The sequence below is a fragment of the Cylas formicarius genome, unplaced genomic scaffold, assembly GCF_029955315.1.
Source record: "Cylas formicarius isolate icCylForm1 unplaced genomic scaffold, icCylForm1.1 PGA_scaffold_2__14_contigs__length_35257938, whole genome shotgun sequence".
NCBI classification, from domain to species: domain Eukaryota; kingdom Metazoa; phylum Arthropoda; class Insecta; order Coleoptera; family Brentidae; genus Cylas; species Cylas formicarius.
In genome coordinates this window covers 28755187-28772840 of record NW_026844319.1, presented here as the reverse complement: position 1 = coordinate 28772840, position 17654 = coordinate 28755187, and the positions used below count along the sequence as shown (strand labels likewise).

Sequence of the window (17654 nt, the reverse complement as noted above, 5' to 3'; positions counted from 1 at the left end):
ATTTTCTAACCAATATTCCTGGAGTCCAGATTTTGAGGGAATTCTTGGACAAGCGGTTAATAAATGCCAAGCCACAGAGGTCGCGAGGTCCCTACGTGCGCCAAATTTGAAGTGGGCAGCTTTAATTAATGGACACTTATCGCGTTTCATAGTCATGTACGGAATACGAATCGGAAAATCTCAAAAAAAAGATGGATGCCAAAGTTCGATCGCGGCCATTTTTTATGAGATTGTGTGTTCGGTGGGTCGTTTAAAAGGAGCTAAATTTCAGTTCGTTCGCTCAAACCGTTCCGAAGTTATTTTTGTTTCCGTGGAGCGTCGACCGGGACAGAGAACAGAGGTCAGGGAACAGAGAACGGACAAAGAATAAAAACTTTCGCAAAACGCGTTTTTGAATTTCGTCTCTTTGAGGAAGAAGCCCGTGCATTATATGGAACATACGGTATGTGTCATCGCGCGAGGGGGGAGGGGGTATTTGGGAGACGCTCTAATATTTATTTTCGCTGGGCGAAAACGAGGGTGTGATGGGTCCTCCGGCGGCGGCAAAGTATAACGAGGATAATAAATAACCGCCGCATCATCACTTACCGCTCACCCCGGGCAGCCCTTTTAGAGTCCCTTTATCGACGCTGGGCCCGTCGCTTATCGCACCACCTACCGGCGTCGGGATGACTGCGCGGGATTTTCCGACGCCGGAGGCGTCTTTTCCCCCTTTTTTATTAAAGCTTATTTTTGCAACCATAATAATGGTAATAATAATAATAAAAATTATTATTATTATAATACGACCAAAAATGTAGTGCATTTACTGCTTTGGCGTTTTAAGTATTTTACAGTACTTTAACCACAGACCTTCGCAGGACCGTGGTAAAACCCATCCCAACAGATGTTTATTCCACATTAAGTAGGTCTTGCCTGAGATTGACCGTAATGAATATTTGTAGATACTTGAAATTTTTATTTGAAACGTTAAAACATCGGTAAATATTAAAATTGTGATATAATGAAATTCTCTCTCGATATAGATTACGCAGCTGTTCAAATAAAATTATCCCATCTTTAAAGGTTTTTCATTTATCGCCAATAATTTACCCACAAAAACGGATATTTTTAGGATCTTTTAGATTGTTTGTCAATAAACGACACACCCTGTATATCTTCGAAGGAGAGGTTATAGCCCTGGATATTCCACGTTTCCTGGTTTAAGAATTTCTAATAAATAGTAAATGGTTTTCGAGAAATTAAGTTTTTTCTGAAACAATGCAGTGCGACGTAATAATCAATGACGTCATCGCGTCTTGACAACCCCCGAAATAACGATTTCAATATGGATTTTTTCAAATATCCGCAGCGGCGTATGTGTGAAAACCGCAAATACAAAAATTGTAGCTCTTGATGCGGCCTATGACACCGTTTGAACCAATTAGCCATATTTTTTACGATATTTGATTTGCGGCTGATAATTTACTCTGTAAAAGTACAATTTTCTGGGTCTTTTAGATTTTTGCTGCTGGTTAAAGAATTTTAACGAACGGGTCAATGGTTATGGAGAAAAGCATGTTTTTCTGGAAGCCAAAATAACCAAAGAAAAAAAAATCAAAATTTTGAAAAAAATACTTGGTGAAATTTGAGTGCACCCAATTTCCACTGTTTAAATGTGGACATGGACTTTTACTTGGCTGCTAAATTTGTCGATATCTTCAAATTTAGGACACTTAAGAAATTTCTTATATAACACCCTTTACAATAGTTAAATCTTTAGTATTAGCTCTGCCTTAACACTGTCTTTTAGTTATAGACAATTTTCACTATTAGGGGTACCCATTTTTCAGTTTTTTTGAAAATGCTTGAAAAAAAGAGTTTTTTCCGTTCCATAAGCGGTTTTCGAGAAATGATTTTTTGTTAGACCCTTGCAAACGCGATTTTTTATTATTTTTTTTTTTCAATACTTCCCGACCCCACAACCCCCCAATTTCAATAGATTCCGTTTGGGGAGCAAACGCTATTTTCCTGGAAAATTTGAAGTCGATAGCTTCAAATTTCGGACACTTATTGTATCGTAATCTTATCGTATTTCATAGCAACGTCCGAAAAACAGTCGAATATCGTATGTATCCAAAGGAGCACCTTCTTTCAAATAAAGGAAAACGCATCGCCATAATATAATATCTTAGTCTGCTGCTGTCTACAAAGAATCTTAAACATTCTAGCTTCGATTATCACGAGGATCCAAGTGGCGAACTTTTTGAAAATTAGTTTCAAAACATTCTTTTGAAAAATGTTCTCAATAACAGTGTTATTGCAGTGTGTGAATTGAAATCCAGAAATAGCTTTTATTTTGACTGAACAGGCTGGGCATACTGTTTTACGTCTTCCTCCATATCATTGAGGACATTTCTATACAAAACAACATAAATAGTGAAACAGAACTAGATTTAGACATTTAGAAAAAAAAGTGATTATGTATAGCTATTCCAGCTATGAATTTATTGTATGTATTTAATTTCATTGTTTTTAATTATTTAATTTAATAATAAACAAAAAAATATTATTCCCAAAATGTTTGATGCTCCCTCTCTAACTTCCATAATGGCAGGTATAAGCTAGCCCGATCAAGATTGAGACAGACAATACTCATTAACATTCCTATTTCATATATTATTACTATTATAAGAAGGATTGCAAAAAAAAATCTGTTTTCTTTTGCTGCTTTCCTCGCGCTACTTGAGCATCCACGCAGTGGCTATTTCTCGCGAATTTGGCAGAATTAAACAAAAATAAACGATGGGCGGGGTCGGGGGGACACTTTCGACACTCTCGTACCACACAGGAAAGGCGCGTATCCCCTGGAATTCCGCAACAACGTAAGATGGCGGGGTGGGGAAAGCGTCGCCGCTTTCGTAACCATGGCGACCCCCGTCGGCGACAGATCTTATTGGGCCGATCGTTTCTACCCCCCCCCCCCCCCATTTTAACCGATGCGATCCGGAACCAACGATAAGGAGCAGCCCCGTCCTCTGGTGTCGGCCGTGGGGTGACGATAATTGATTCAAGGCGGATTATTTTTTACACTTACATTAATACTTAATATTAATAAAAACACATCAATAGAAAGAAAAATTATTACGAACATCATGCTTTAACGCAACATAATTATTATACGGAGTGTTCACGAAAAAGCTCTATATTTTTAATTGAATCACGAAAACTGTTTAATAACACTACACAAAATGTAGAAACATTCTGAAATAATCATATTCAAGTAATTTAAAAAAGAATTAATACGGGGTGTAGCAGAAGTAACAATTTAACCAAAAAAAAAAGTTATTTATTTAATATGGTTATTGGACCCAACAAGTTATTTAATTTTTTTTTTTAAATGGAGCAGGTGGGAGCAATATTGCGTCTTACAAGTAACACCACTACATGTTACTTTAATACATAATGTCAACAACATCCCTAAATTATGTAAAACTTGTAGCATATTGTTTAATAAATAACAAACAAACTTTTTTGTGCTCTTTTTTCAATATGTAGAATTTTTTAAGTCACTTCTGTCAGAAAAGACAAAGGTGAGTATTTAGTTCGCTGTGTAATAGAAAAAAATAAGTAGATTCTCCCACTTTGAGTTGGTTAGAGCATGCTGGAGAGATCACGTTTCTAACATATTTGTTTTATGTGTATAAACGACCTTGTCTGCTTATAATATTTACTAGTGTATTACGTTGAAAATTTACATAAAAATTAAAGAAAAAATATTGTTCCGTAAAAAACGTGGGTTCAAGTATGGTGAGGTTATATTAACCAAAGACTCATAATTTAGGATACCATAGACTATGTTATCAAAAAGTGGCGCTACTAAAAAAAATACCGTGATCAATTCGTTGAATTTGTCGCAAATTATAAAGTAAGTTAAAAAAAATGATCTGTGTACGTTAACCAGTAGACAGATAAATAGTTTTATAGGTTAAACACAGACATCAGATTGAAAATATTGTAAATAATTTTTTTAGATTAAAAAAACATAATTTTCATTGTTAAAGAAAATTTTCTTTTTTGTTAATAGGAATTTCTCAAAACTGTTTTGTAATTTTTTTTAACTTAATTGATGGTAAGTTTTGGTTAGTAGTAGTAGAGTGTATTTTCATAGTAATTCCATACTGTAATCTAATACTGGCGTTTAATTGTGCATAAAAATGTAATATCTTAAAATTAAAAACTCAATCCATAAATATTATTTTTATCACTTATCTCTCGCTGTTGCTCCCTATTTTCAAATAAAAGTACTTTTTTCGGTATAAGAATGAGGGTAAGTCCTTATATTTATTTACCTGTTTTAAATCAGGGGGCTGGGGTGCTTATTCTACATATTATTTACTATAGATAGATTTATTTGGTATAAAAATAACAGGTGAGGAATAAAAAAAAATAAGTAACTTTTTATTAAAATTAGCCTAGACTGGCAATCAGTGGGGGACTTATTCATTAATAAATGTTATTATTAAAAAAATATGTTTCATCTGGTATAGACAATAGTTGCTATGTCCGAAATCCACGAAGTTTGGTGCCGTAACCTCCCTACTTTCCAGACTTATTCCCCAGCGACTGTTACCTGCATCCTAACCTTCTAATGGGCGGTAAAAGATTTAATAGCGACGAAGGAGTTACCGAAGCTGTAGATCAATATACTAATATGTATCGGTGTCGAAGGCGATTATATCGGGTGATGCAAGAAAGTAGGAACATTCTATTACTTTTGATCAACTAGTCATTTACTAAAAACATAGTTTTGCCTGAAAACATATATAATCTCAATTTCTGTCTAAACTACACAATATACGAATAAGCAGTTTCTATAAAAGTTATCTTAATGTTTCTAAAAATATGAAAATATGTGTTCCATTTAATATTTTAAAACTAATGTCGGTCCAGCAGCAGCATAATATGTAATTTAATTTAAGCCATAAAAAATTTAAGCCACATTTTTTTCTAACGTACCGTAAGTTCTTTTCTAAAAAGCAATTTTCTAGAAAAATCCCGGCAGATGTATAATTCTAACCTTGAAAATTCAACCATAACCCCATAGTATGGTATGCGCTGTATGTCGTGCGTGTAAAATAGAAAATTTCAAATTCGCTTTCGTTTTCATTTGTTCCCTGTAAATTTCAATAAACAAAATCGAGTTCGGATGCCTGGTGGGAATGGTTCCGGGAGGGTGGTGGAGGGAGGTTCTTGACGTGGCGGAGGCGCGCAGATCTGATCAATCAACAAACAATAAGAGAGGATCGTATCGCACGCGCCGACGATAACGGCCACCATTGGCAATTAAACCTCTCCGAACCAACATGGCGGCCGGAAGATCGGCATCAATCACTTCGCACACGTCAATTAGAGTCCGGAAACGCGTCACTATCAATTTGAACTGCGCCCGTTCGATGTCGTTATGCCGATCGCGTAACCTCTATATTGATTCGCCCTTGGTTTTTTTTTACTCCCCCCCCGCTTTTGTAGGTACGGTTAAAACTCCTGTTTTACTTAAAATTTAAACTTCTTTTGACGAAACACGCTTCTAAAATTTCCGGTGTTCAAAAACCTCCAATATTCTAAACGATAAATCTGGCAACATTGCCGTTAGCATTTTTGAATTTTGCATTTTCAAAAACCCCCGAATATTGAATTTGATTGTCCCAGCCTTACCGGTTTTAAACATATTCAAGCTTTCCTGTACTTTTTAAACGCAATAAAATTTGCATGAGAACTTACTAAGTTCGATGTGCGCAATTCATCGCGATAGAAATAAATAAAGCATTCCATTTAAAATAACAAAACTGTGACGTGTCACGTAAAAGTGGTAAATCTGGCAACATTGCCGTTAACATTTTTGAATTTTGCATGTTCAAAAACCTCCGAGTATTGAATTTGATTGTCCCAGCCTTACCGGTTTTCAGATATTCAGCTTTCCGGTACTTTTTACTGAAAAAGCGGTGTTGGCGTAGCTTAGTAGAGTCCGAAAGCAATCCCACACTCGCCACTGTTGTCCTTCCTTGCATTCAAAACAACACTCAAAAGTTCTCAGGGAATATAACGTCGAATAGTATATTATAAAAGTGCAGTAATAGTATATTATGCAACAACTTCAAAAGTTTACCGAACGTGTCACATACTATACTTTTCATACGACCGTTAGCTTTTGGGTACATCAAGGCATGGGAAATATCTTCGAAAGCATCCGATTGCTCCCAAACCCGTGTGGTAAAATTTTGGGAAACGAAACTGACGTGGCAAAGTGACGCTTCCCACACACTAGATCGGTGTGTAATTAGGCATTTTACAGACGGGACTAGAAAAATCAGATTTAGCACTTGTCCAAAAATCCCTCAACATCTTCGATCCGTCAAACACAAAATTCCTCGAGGAATCCGGAAGATTTATTAGGGTAGCCTGTGGAAGTTTTTTTGAAAAACACTTATTAGAAGAAATAATTATGAAAGCATTTTAGTAACGACACATGGCATACATTATTATTATATCATGTTACAGCGATTAAATTTTTTACAGCTGATTTTGTTACATCTTCCGTGCTCTTCTTCTTCTTAAAGTATTGGCCCGCAATCAAGCCGAATTGGCCATAACAATAATGCAGAGGAATCCATGATACTAACAGATCGCAGGATGTCGAATAAGAATGATAAGAAGAAGGTGATTCAGGGCAGGGTAGGTATCTGATGTTTCGCAGTCTAGGTTTTGTTTGTTAGTAATCGTAATCGTAAACTAACCTCACACTCTTTATTTTCAATTGGCAATTATTTTAAATCAATTTCATGGCCGCCACAATTTACTAGGAAGCAAAGTGATTTGCGCAAAATCTAGAAAACTGGGTGACGTGAGCTGGGATAACAAATTTATTAATAAATAAGGACCCTCGTACGTTGCTACGGAAAAAACGAAGCAAGAAGAGAAAAAACAATGAGAGCATCGAAGGCTCGTTAGCGAAACGTGAGGGGGAGGGGGAGTAAAAAAAATAACAATTTAACGCGGCGACCCGGAAATAATAAGGACCATTTAGCACGCGACCCGATAATTAAAGATCTGAAAAGCGGCCACAATTAAATTTTAAAAAAATTACCGATTAAGACGACTGGAGCGCCGAATTCGCAACAAAAGACGTCCCTCCGGAAAAATCGGAGACAATGGGACGAAGTATAATAGTCGGAGAGGAAAAAAAGGAGAAAAAAGAACGCTCGCATCAGGGCCGGACTAGAACCAAATAACTTTTTTTCGACATGAGACGTTGAGTCTCTACTTTTACACTAACGATATTCAGAAAGATCCGTTTTTCTGCACTTTTAATAAAGAAATATATGTTTTTTTCTTTTTAAAAATATTGTATACGAAACATGTTTTATAATGGAGCTCCTGTATATTTATTAGTATATTACGCAACAAGTGCGGTAAACGGCATTTAACCATTTGACTCACGAGTTTATTTCACACGAGCGGAGCGAGTGACTTAAAAAGTTTACCGAACGTGTTGCATACTATACTTTTCCTGCGACTGTTAATTTTTGGGTACATTTTCGCAAAACAACGAATACATTCACTGCCATGACCGTCAGAATTGAAAAACGTCAAAATTCAAAGCGTAGGAAATATCTCCGAAAACATCCGATTGCTCCCAAATCCGTGCGGTAAAATCCCGGTAGGTAATTAGGTATTTTACAGACGGGAATAGAAAAAAATTATTTTTCTACTTCCGTCTGTGAAATGCCTAATTACACACCGATCCGGCGTGCGGGAAGCGTCACTTTAGCACGTCAGTTTCCTTTCCCACGGATTCGAGATATTTTCGAAGATTTTACCGCACGGTTTGAATTTTGATGTTTGTCAATTTTCACGGTCATGTCAGTGAATGTATTCTATGTATGTATAAAATCTAGTGGACTATTCGCTAAGTAAAATGACATTTATAATTTAAGTTACATAACAAAAATTTTACAAACCGTTTCAATAATACATCTCTCTCTGTCTAACGTACACAGTTAAAAAGAGACAACAATAGCAGAACCGCTCGGAACGATAAATTAATAGGTTTCGTGATGGTCGTAAAAAAAGTATAGTATAGTATTTATCTAACTCGGTAATTAAGCACTCGCTCCGCTCGTGCCAAATAAACTGGTAAGTCAAATGCCGATTACAGCACTTGTTGCATAATATACTATGAAAAGTATATAAAAGAGATTTTGATTTATTGGGATTAAAATATATTTGGAAAAATAAAATTCAGATTATATTGTACCCAATAAATGTCACGTTTTTGTTCTTCTATGGAAACTATTTTTAAGCGTTTTGATATGGAAAGTGGATGATACACCTGTTTCTGATACAGTTGGTAAAATAAATTAATAATAGACTATTATGTTGTTATATAAAAACATAACATAACTTGGACAGTTTTTGATTTGTAGGCATTTAAAATATACAATTTTGATGATCTGTAATAATTGTAAAGTATTGAAAATATACAGATATACTTATTCATACTAATTGTAAGAATTAAGGTTTCCTCGTCCTCAATATACATCCCATTTTTCTTATTCGATCGAAACCATTTTTAACATTATTGGAACTAAGTAATTAGTAATATATTATTTAAAAATTTTATTATTTATTTTATTATTATAAAACGATTAGATGATCTTTAAACGATACATATATCATATTTTATTAAAATGTATTTTCTTAAATATCCATTTCAAAATATGCAACATTAGCTTACCACATTTTTTGACTCTCTGTATAATATGTATTATTTGTTATAAGTTTTCCATCAGTCCAAAAAATCGGGCTTGTAACTGAAATCTAAAGAAAATCTGGCGATACGGACCTGTCCCGCGGCCGAACAAAAAGTGTACGCGACAATCGAGAGAATAAACGAAGCGCGTTCGCCTAAAACTTGACGACGTAATTCTGAGGATGGTTACTTTTTTCGGGCCGGACGTCGTCGTCCGCGGGTGAATTATACGGACCGGACGTGCTCGGTTTTCTCGTTTTAAAATCGCTGGCTTACCGGTTCTTTTGATGTCGATGTCGTTGGTGTCGCGTAGCCTGCCGTCCTGGATATTTCCAGTGGACGAAACGTTATATAGGTCGCTGAACGCGCTCGTGTTGCCGAAGAACGTGCTCCGATCCTAGAACAACGACACCTGCTTAATTTCATGGCGAACCGAGATGGGCGAGTGGCCACAGTCGATTTGCCCACCACGTCGTAAATAAAGAAGAAGAATTTTAACCTCAAAGGCACTACTCGAATTACTTTGCGTGATTTTCGGTGCTTTGGTTGTGGTTTAGCAAATGTGGTACGAAATTGGACGTCGATCGCTCAGATACTTTTTTCCCTCTGTCACTTTAACGAGTTAGGTAGGTATGTACATGTGTCATTGCACCAGAATTATTCAGTTAATATCCAAAAATTCGCAGCAAAACAAATACGTCAGCCGAAATTATTCTCGCGTTATTGAAAATTTCATATAAATTAAAGATTGTGTGTTCTATATAATCTATACACGTAATATGTTATACAATTAATTTCTAAAAGATCGTAAGGGGACATCTAGCAGGCGTTGGATACGAAGGATCTGGAAACAGCCGTTTTGACAGAGATACGTCAAAACGAAGAGAATAATTTTATGACATTTTTGTGATTATTAAAGTGCTTCCTTTTTAATTTAGCGAAAAACGATAAAGGTACGTTCTTTTACCGCAGCCATTTGCATAAAAAATATTTTATGTTGTTATCTAGCGCCCAACCGTAATGGTTTGGACGGTATGAACATTTCAGTGCAAGTCCTTTTGGCTGGCGCCTCTAACGGTCACTTTAAAAAGCTCAATTTAAAAATTTATTTCTACGTCCGAATGTAGTTCAGTTTTGGTTAGGCTAAGTTAGAAGTGGTTCGATTTTGAAAAAGAACCAAAAAAGGCATACCTGGAGAGCAGCTTTCGCTTTTTCCACGCTCTGTTTGAGCTGCTCGAAAGTGCTGGGGTTGCAGAATCGGTACGCCGGCCAATCGGCGGACGTCCCGAACTCTTCCGTTTTTATGCCAAGTGGACACGTAGCGGACGCTCCCCGTTTCAACTCCAGCGCCCCCTGGTAGGAGCACGAACTCTCGTACATCTTCCGCCGTATGCTGCACTTCCTTCTGAAATTTAAAACACTGCTTTCCAAATATATTTTATATTCGTTTGATTTATGCATTTATTTATTTTTTATTATCTTTTTGTTCATTTAAATATTTTTTTTACAAATTGTATTACTATAAACTGCCCGCGGTTTCATAGTGATCCAAAAATAAAAAATTATTTACGTTACGTTATTTTTATTTTTTATTTTATTAAAAACATTTCCCGCGGAAATCAAATAATAATATTAATAATAAATGAATGATAAATAATATAACGAATCTACATTTCCATCTATTTAATTTGTTCGTCAAGTAATTTTTGAAAAACTTTAGTTTTGAAACGGCTTAAGTAATCAAATTGATAGTTTTCGAGAAAACTCACGATTGTGATTTATAAATTTTAACATTAAATTTCGTAATAGAAATTTAGAAATATGCTCTGATAGTCGACGGCTTGGGAAAAAAGAAAGGTAATTCTGAGTGTGGTGTGCATAATAATGAGACTTTGTGGAACGAGGACGATATACAATGAAGAAAGGGGGCCCTAAAATGGACCCCTGAGGTACACCCCTATTAGCTTGCATGAATGAAAACTAACTAACCAACAAAATTAATGTTGATTGATTAAAATAGTATTAAAAACTACTGATCGGCTTTCCTTCATGCCCAATAAACAAATAATATAGAACACATCGAAGAGTTGGGAACTTCCAGGGTTTGTTTTACACTACTAAAATTTGGGATGTCCTATTTGTAGAAAACTAGATACATACCAAACACCATCATCTTTAAAATTTATTAAAAAATAAGAATGATATATAAAAAATATATAAAATTCTTTATGTGTCAGTATTTTTAAAACCATTAGATTTAGGTATATGACAGATATAGGTACCAAATTATAGGTATTTTGACCCGCTTATTTAAAAAAAATGAATACTGCAAGTTGAAATTATAACAAAAAATCCTTTAGTTTTAAAATACCTAGTTATTGCATATCGTTAGAAAGAAGTCTTCTAAAAATTTGTTTAAAATTTGATCAAGTAGTCATTACTGCTAGTTATAATATAATTGTGCATAAAAAATTATATATAATCCCAATTTCTGTCTAAACTACACAAAATTCGAAAAAGTGGTTTCTAAAAATTTCAAAATATATAGGGTGTTCCGTTTAAAAGTTTAAAACTAATGTTGGTCCAGCACTCTTCGGACACCTTGTATATATAAAAAATAAATAATTATAAGATTTAATTTAAACTATAAAACTCTTTTTATATATTTTTTTCTAAAATCAGTAGCTCCTGAGAAAAGGTACAGGCCCTTAATAAAGTGCCCATCCTTTATAAATTGTATGAACCTGATGAACGCATAAAACTGAAAGTTGGGTAGGAAAGAAGATGTATCCACTCTGACCAATCTAATAACTATGGACAGACTGTCCATAAAGGCGGTAGAAGCGGCGCTTCACTCACCTCATTTTGGCGCCGCGTTGAGAACTACTCCATTCGGAACTAGACAAAGAAAACCACTGCCGGGATCGCGAACTGTCTGTCGATGACGATCGCGAGATCGAATTGTTTAGCCGCGACTAGAGAAAAACTCAAGTCGGGAGGCAAACCACGTCGCTGACAAACGGCTACGATTGTTCGTTTCCGCTTCAATTAGGGCACAGGAAGAGCTCCCTCATCTCATTATGCACTGTTTTACGAATTTTATTTTTAGATAATCGTTTTTTCTTTATTTTTCGCCCGACGCTTTCCGTTCAACCATTGGCCGTTTTTTTTAAGGAAAGAACTGTACTTTTGGTGCGATCGTATTTCTTGAGTAATTCAAACCTAACTTTTTACAAAACTTCTGGATTCCTCTTGCTTCGGGATTTGCTGAGTCGCACTTGCTGACGTTTCGCCCATAGTCCTGTTGACTTCTTCAGAGCTTGACGGAAACTGCATCTCAGTGGCAACAGTGGCAAGTGTGGGATTACTTTCGGTTTCATTACTGTTGGAAGGTGTGTAAAAGGTAAATTATTAAGGAGAAGAGCAGAGATGAGGTGTTTTAATTCTGGGTTCAGTGATTCGGGCTGAGATTGGTTCCTAATTTTCAGATTTTAATATGTCTGAAATGAATGAAATGAAAAGTATTACAGTAGCCTGTGGAAGTTTCTTTGGGAAATCAAACCTCACTGGATTCCAATCATCTAATAGTCAGAGCTGAACTGAAACTGGCTAATGGAACTTATTTAGAAAATATCTGAAATAATGTTGCAAGTTTTAGGAATAATCCCTATTCTAGGTAGTGGTCTGACAATTGAATGTTACCTGGTTCTATGTTATAAATAAGTATAAAAAATGGAAAGGGCTTTCTTGAAGCAATAGATAAAGATAGAAAATAACTACAAATTTGGATATGAACACATGAACGCGAATGTAGTCGTTTATTTTGAACACCCTGTAGTATCCAACTCAAACTGATATCAAATATGAGTGATCAAATTTTTTTGCGAATGTGAAAACTAATATTTTTTTTAGAAATAAAAATATTGGAAAAACTATTAGGTTTAAGTACTTTATCCAAAAATGTGTAAGTTTGGTCAATCGGCACAAGAAGCTTTTGTATTGGCAGTGAGCCATTTATTCTGTGAACACAGAATTATGCCCCTGTTACGCATGTGTTTCATTCGTTTTCTATACCTTCTATTCCTTTCCTACCCTAATCTTCGTAAAATAAAGATTTATTAGGTTTCTGAGATCTTTGATTTGTATCATCTGGATCATTGTTTCAACCTTGTTTAAGATCGGAATATAACCAGCCAGTCCATTTCTTATATCTTATTGTGCGTTAACTGAATTGTTGCCTTTAATGTCTCATATAATCGTTATTTTGCTTGCTCCAATATAATCGTATTTCATTTGGTCAAAGGTCATTTGAATATCAACTAAATTTTGTAAACACTCTTCATTTTCAATATCCTCAAAGGCAAATGCGAAAAGCAAACTGACAATGGTAGTTGCCCAACTGAAGCTCAATTTACATCGACCAAAGAAAGAAAAAAAAATAGCAATAGCAAAGATGTCATCGACGAAGCGTTTCCATAATTTTCCTGTTAGATGGAAGATGTCGCCTGTTTTCTTCTGAAAAGCTATATTTGCGAAGACTGATGATAACTGTGAACCCATAGGTGTCGCGCTGATCTTTGCTCACAAATTAGAGCTTTACAGCAAGATGTTCCAGCAAGAATTAATAAAGCGAAATAATATCTGAAAATCTGCGTAATGTACGTAATGTCTTATTATCACAGGTAAAACCTATGAGTAACCTACCGTCTACGTGAAAAAATGTTTTTTTTATTTTTTAAGATTTTTAATCGTCTCCCAGAAACCCGATTGCATCTTCTGGATCATTGCCTCTTTCTCACATTTGATACCTAGAAGGCCGACATATGTAGGTTTATGTATTTAACCACAGTAGACAAAATGTATCTGTAGCGAGTCAAAACAAAATAAACAAATACATATAAGGACAATAAAACTCGGTTAGGCCATTTTATATGAAAGCAGATGGGAAAGTCATAAAATGAATACTGAAAAAGTGTTCTACAGAATTCTCTTTAGTCAAAACTAAGAAGAATTTGCGTTCTATATGATTGAGACAGCCTTTGATATCCATCTGCGTGCATAAATTGGCCTGGGAAAGTAGTGGAGGCTAAACAGGCGTTAAATAAATATCTTAAAAGGGGTACCAAGAAGTCGACCATTCTTTAATCAATCGGCTGTTCGGCTGAAGCGTCGAATTTATCTTAAAATGAGTGGCGCAGGTTTTGGTGCCATTTAGTTACGGTTCAAGTGAGCCCCATATCACTGTCAAGAGAAGATGTAACACCCTTGAAAGGTTTTTATGAAGTTTGGTGCGCAAAAAACCATTTGTGCGTACCAGTTTGTACGACAACACGAAAAAACTCACCTTATTTGACGACCGAATCTCTAAGCACTACCGAAAGGATCACCTCACTGCAGGAACCGCCACCATGACCTCGCGCGAAAGATTAAAGTGCCGGCGGAAAACCAAAAAAGAGGATAACCGAAAAAAAAAAACGAACGCCAGGCCGCAGGAAGTCCTTGGCAGCAGGAACGTTCGTCCTGCGGGACGCGCGAAGAATCCGGGGGCGCACTGCCGATCGCGGGCCCGGTTAATTGGCCCGATTCGCAGGAATTGTTCGTTTGACAGATCGGGGCAGGAAAGTCGCAGGAAATGTCGTGCTCGGATCCCGCCGCGGAGCGCCAACAGGAATGGCAGGAAGCAATATCGCAAGTGGTGGTTCCTAGACGGGGCGGGGCGGGGCCCGACACCCCCTCCACCTCGGGAACATCCCCTTCGCGTCGGGGGGTTGCTCATCATTCCTGCTGGCTGCACGCGCGCTCCTGCAGCCCCGCGCAGCGGTGGAATTGTTTTACACCCCGTCGCGGGGATTAAGTGATTCAATGGCGGATTTCTGGCCCGGCATGTGGGAGGAAACGTTTCCTGCCACGGAGACGATCTTTCAATGCAAAAAAGGGAAGAAGCTCCACGCCGTAACCTAACTTTTTAAAAGACGCGTCGATCGGCCATTTTTTACCGTGACAACTGGGTCACGGGAGAGGCTTCGAATGAAATAGAATCAAATTTATTAAATAATGGATATATCAGAGTACAGGGCTATTCAATATATTTGGAAACCCACCTACAAGCTTCATTTTGAAAGATAGAAAAAAAAGTGTAAATACAAATGCAAATGCATGCAAATGTCAGAGAAAACAAAGGACTATAGCAAGCTGTCAAAACGACAGCAACATCATTCGTAGATTTTTTTTCTTGTTTTTGAGATATTTCAGTTTATAAATAATTACCATTCGATTTCTGAGCAATAGCCATATTGTCATATATGCCTTGATAGCAACCATATTATGTATGTTTGCAATTGTTTTAACAATGTTGTACTTTTGACAGCTAATCAAAATCAAAGATCTGGAGAGTAAGTTAAATAACTTGAGATATGTATGTATTTTTTTATGTATGTATGCCCCTCTGGAACAAGTGGTGAAAATTTAAGCCAAAGTACGTGATGCGTATCAGCTTACTAAAAATATTCAAAAGAAAATGACCGATTATTTGAAACATTGAAACAACTTTATCTAAAATGTTCCCAAGTAGATGTTAAAATATGTATATAAAATATTTAAATAATACAGAACACATGCGTATTGTTATTTTTATAACGAAAAGCCTTTATAACAAAAAAAGCAGTCCCTTCAATTTCGCTATATAGAGTTTCGACGGTATCTTAAGTTATTTAACTTGCGCTGCAAATCTTTAGTTTTGATTAGTTAAAGTAGAACATTGTTTAGACTATTGCAAGCATAGATGATATGGTTGCTATCAAGGCAGACTTGACCATTTTTAAACAATATGGCTATTGGCCAGAAATTATTTTTATTATTTAATATCCCAAAATCTCAAATGTTTTAGAAAACAGGAAGAGAAGATCTAAGATTTAATGACAACAGAGCAAAAATCTTCAAACTTTTGTATTTACACTTTTTTTCTATCTTCCAAAATTAACCCTGTAGGTGGGCGTCAAAATATAAATTGTCGAACATTAATTTTTCTACTTCATTTTTGATCGCCCTATATTAATCATGCAGGAGTTCATCGAAGTACTTAGAATGGAGATTGTTATTTTGTTAATTATTTTAGACGGTTAGACTTATGTATAGGTCATTATACATACAAATGAACGGAACACGAAAAATTAGTATGAACTTAATGCCACTTTTCTGTTTAACTTTTGTTTCATAATTCGTAGTTTCTGAGGATCTTTCTTTTAGACACTTCGTATTGGGGACTCGGAGAAAAAACACCTTTTAAAGCAATGTTTGTCACATTCTACGGAAACTGCCGTCAACCCTGTTAGGCCCACAGAATTTCTAAATGTTTATTGCTGTCAATACATGACAATACATGACAAAACATACCAACAATACGAGGGTGGGGTGACAAGTTTGCTGCCGCGAGGTGGCGCCAGTTTCGACCTAATCGCTATGTTATTCACTTCTATTTGAAAGGTTTTACGCCAAAATATTTTAAAGAAGAGATGGATTCAGCATGTTCAACTATTAAGCAGTTGTTGTTTAAAACTGCTTTATCCACTGACTTAGTGGCTGATCATCTTCCAAGTCCTGTTAGCAATTTGTCTCGGTAATAAGTCCTGCATGACGATAGGAATGTTGAATTGTTTCTGCTGTCATCTCTATCCAAGCTTTACTAATAAAGTTTGCTGTATCTAGCATATTAATGGAAAATTTGTCTTCGAACTCGATTATTTCGTATCGACTCTTAATACTTTTTATTACGCTCTGGTCCATCGGCTGTAATACACTTGTTGTTTCGGCTGGAAGAAATGCCAAATCCATACAGACTTGTTTGCCTTGTAAGTGACCGGAAAGTGCTTGATATTCTTAAAACATCGTGGGTTAGTTGATTTGCCAATCACGACTAGCTTTCTTTTTTCTCTCCCACTCATATTGGCAACTACTAACACTGTTATACGTTCTTTAGAAAGTTTTCCTCCCACACACTTTTGACTTCTAAATTTAAGAGTTTTATCTAGCGTCATTTTATAAAAAATACCAGTTTCGTCGGCATTAAAAATGTCGTCAGCAGGGTACTTTTGTGTTAGTTCGCTTCTCCATTTATCTGTCCATAATTTATACCATGGCTTTGTTTGAACTTCCCCAACCATCCTTCCGAAGCCTTGAAATTGATAATGCCAACCTATTAAGCAAACTTTTCTGCTTTTAGTTTTGGTTAGTTTTACGATAGGTCCAGAGAGTGGTATATTTTTAAGACGTTGCTGTTGGAACCATTGCAACATTGCCCGATCCAAATCTTCAAATTTTGGCTTTCTTAGTTTTTTACTAGAACTGCCTGCCGCTTCAGCCTGAATCATTTTTTCTTTCAACTTCCAAATCGTGGATACATTCGACGGTGTAAGTCCGTATCACTGTTCTTTTCTCCCCATTCTATCTCCCGAATTAAAGCAACTTTATCATCTAGATTGAAACAACGGTGTAAGGAATTCCGAGAAGGTAAGAGACTCTTATAATTACCAGTCGGCCTACCTTCCTTACTTTGTTACCTGATGTGCCCGTTTGTCCTTTTTTCTTTCGATAGAGTGAGAAATTCGTTATACGGAGTCGAATAATACATAGCTTTGTATGCAGACCTAATAGTACAAAAAATTTTGTTCGTAATACAAAGTTGTACGTTATACAGAGTTTTGCTATCGGGAGTGACACTATCACAGGTCAGAGTGATAGTGTTACTCAAAAAATGACTCGACGGTAAATGATTTAAGAGCAACGAAGTCGTAATCGGAGCTGTAAATCAGTATTTTGAGCAGCTTGACGGATCTACGTTTAAAACTGGTATAACCAAATTATGATT

The 17654-nt window shown here is 36.1% G+C and overlaps 1 protein-coding gene across 2 annotated transcripts in view; it reads right to left on the bottom strand.

Moving 5' to 3' along the window:
* LOC132698240 (DNA-binding protein D-ETS-3) overlaps positions 1-14201 on the bottom strand; it is a 100013-nt gene extending 85812 nt beyond the window's left edge. The window contains exons 1-3 of one of the 2 annotated variants that reach the window (XM_060664201.1): positions 14136-14201; positions 9983-10196; positions 9068-9188 (exon numbers count right to left, since the gene is read on the bottom strand). In XM_060664201.1, coding sequence (XP_060520184.1) covers positions 9068-9188; positions 9983-10171 — 310 coding nt within the window. In that variant the 5' untranslated portion in view covers positions 10172-10196; positions 14136-14201. Of the gene's footprint in view, positions 1-9067; positions 9189-9982; positions 10197-11650; positions 11754-14135 lie in introns of those variants that run through there. The other variant, XM_060664200.1, reaches the window with a different exon arrangement.
* Between the last annotated feature and the right edge of the window lie 3453 nt (positions 14202-17654).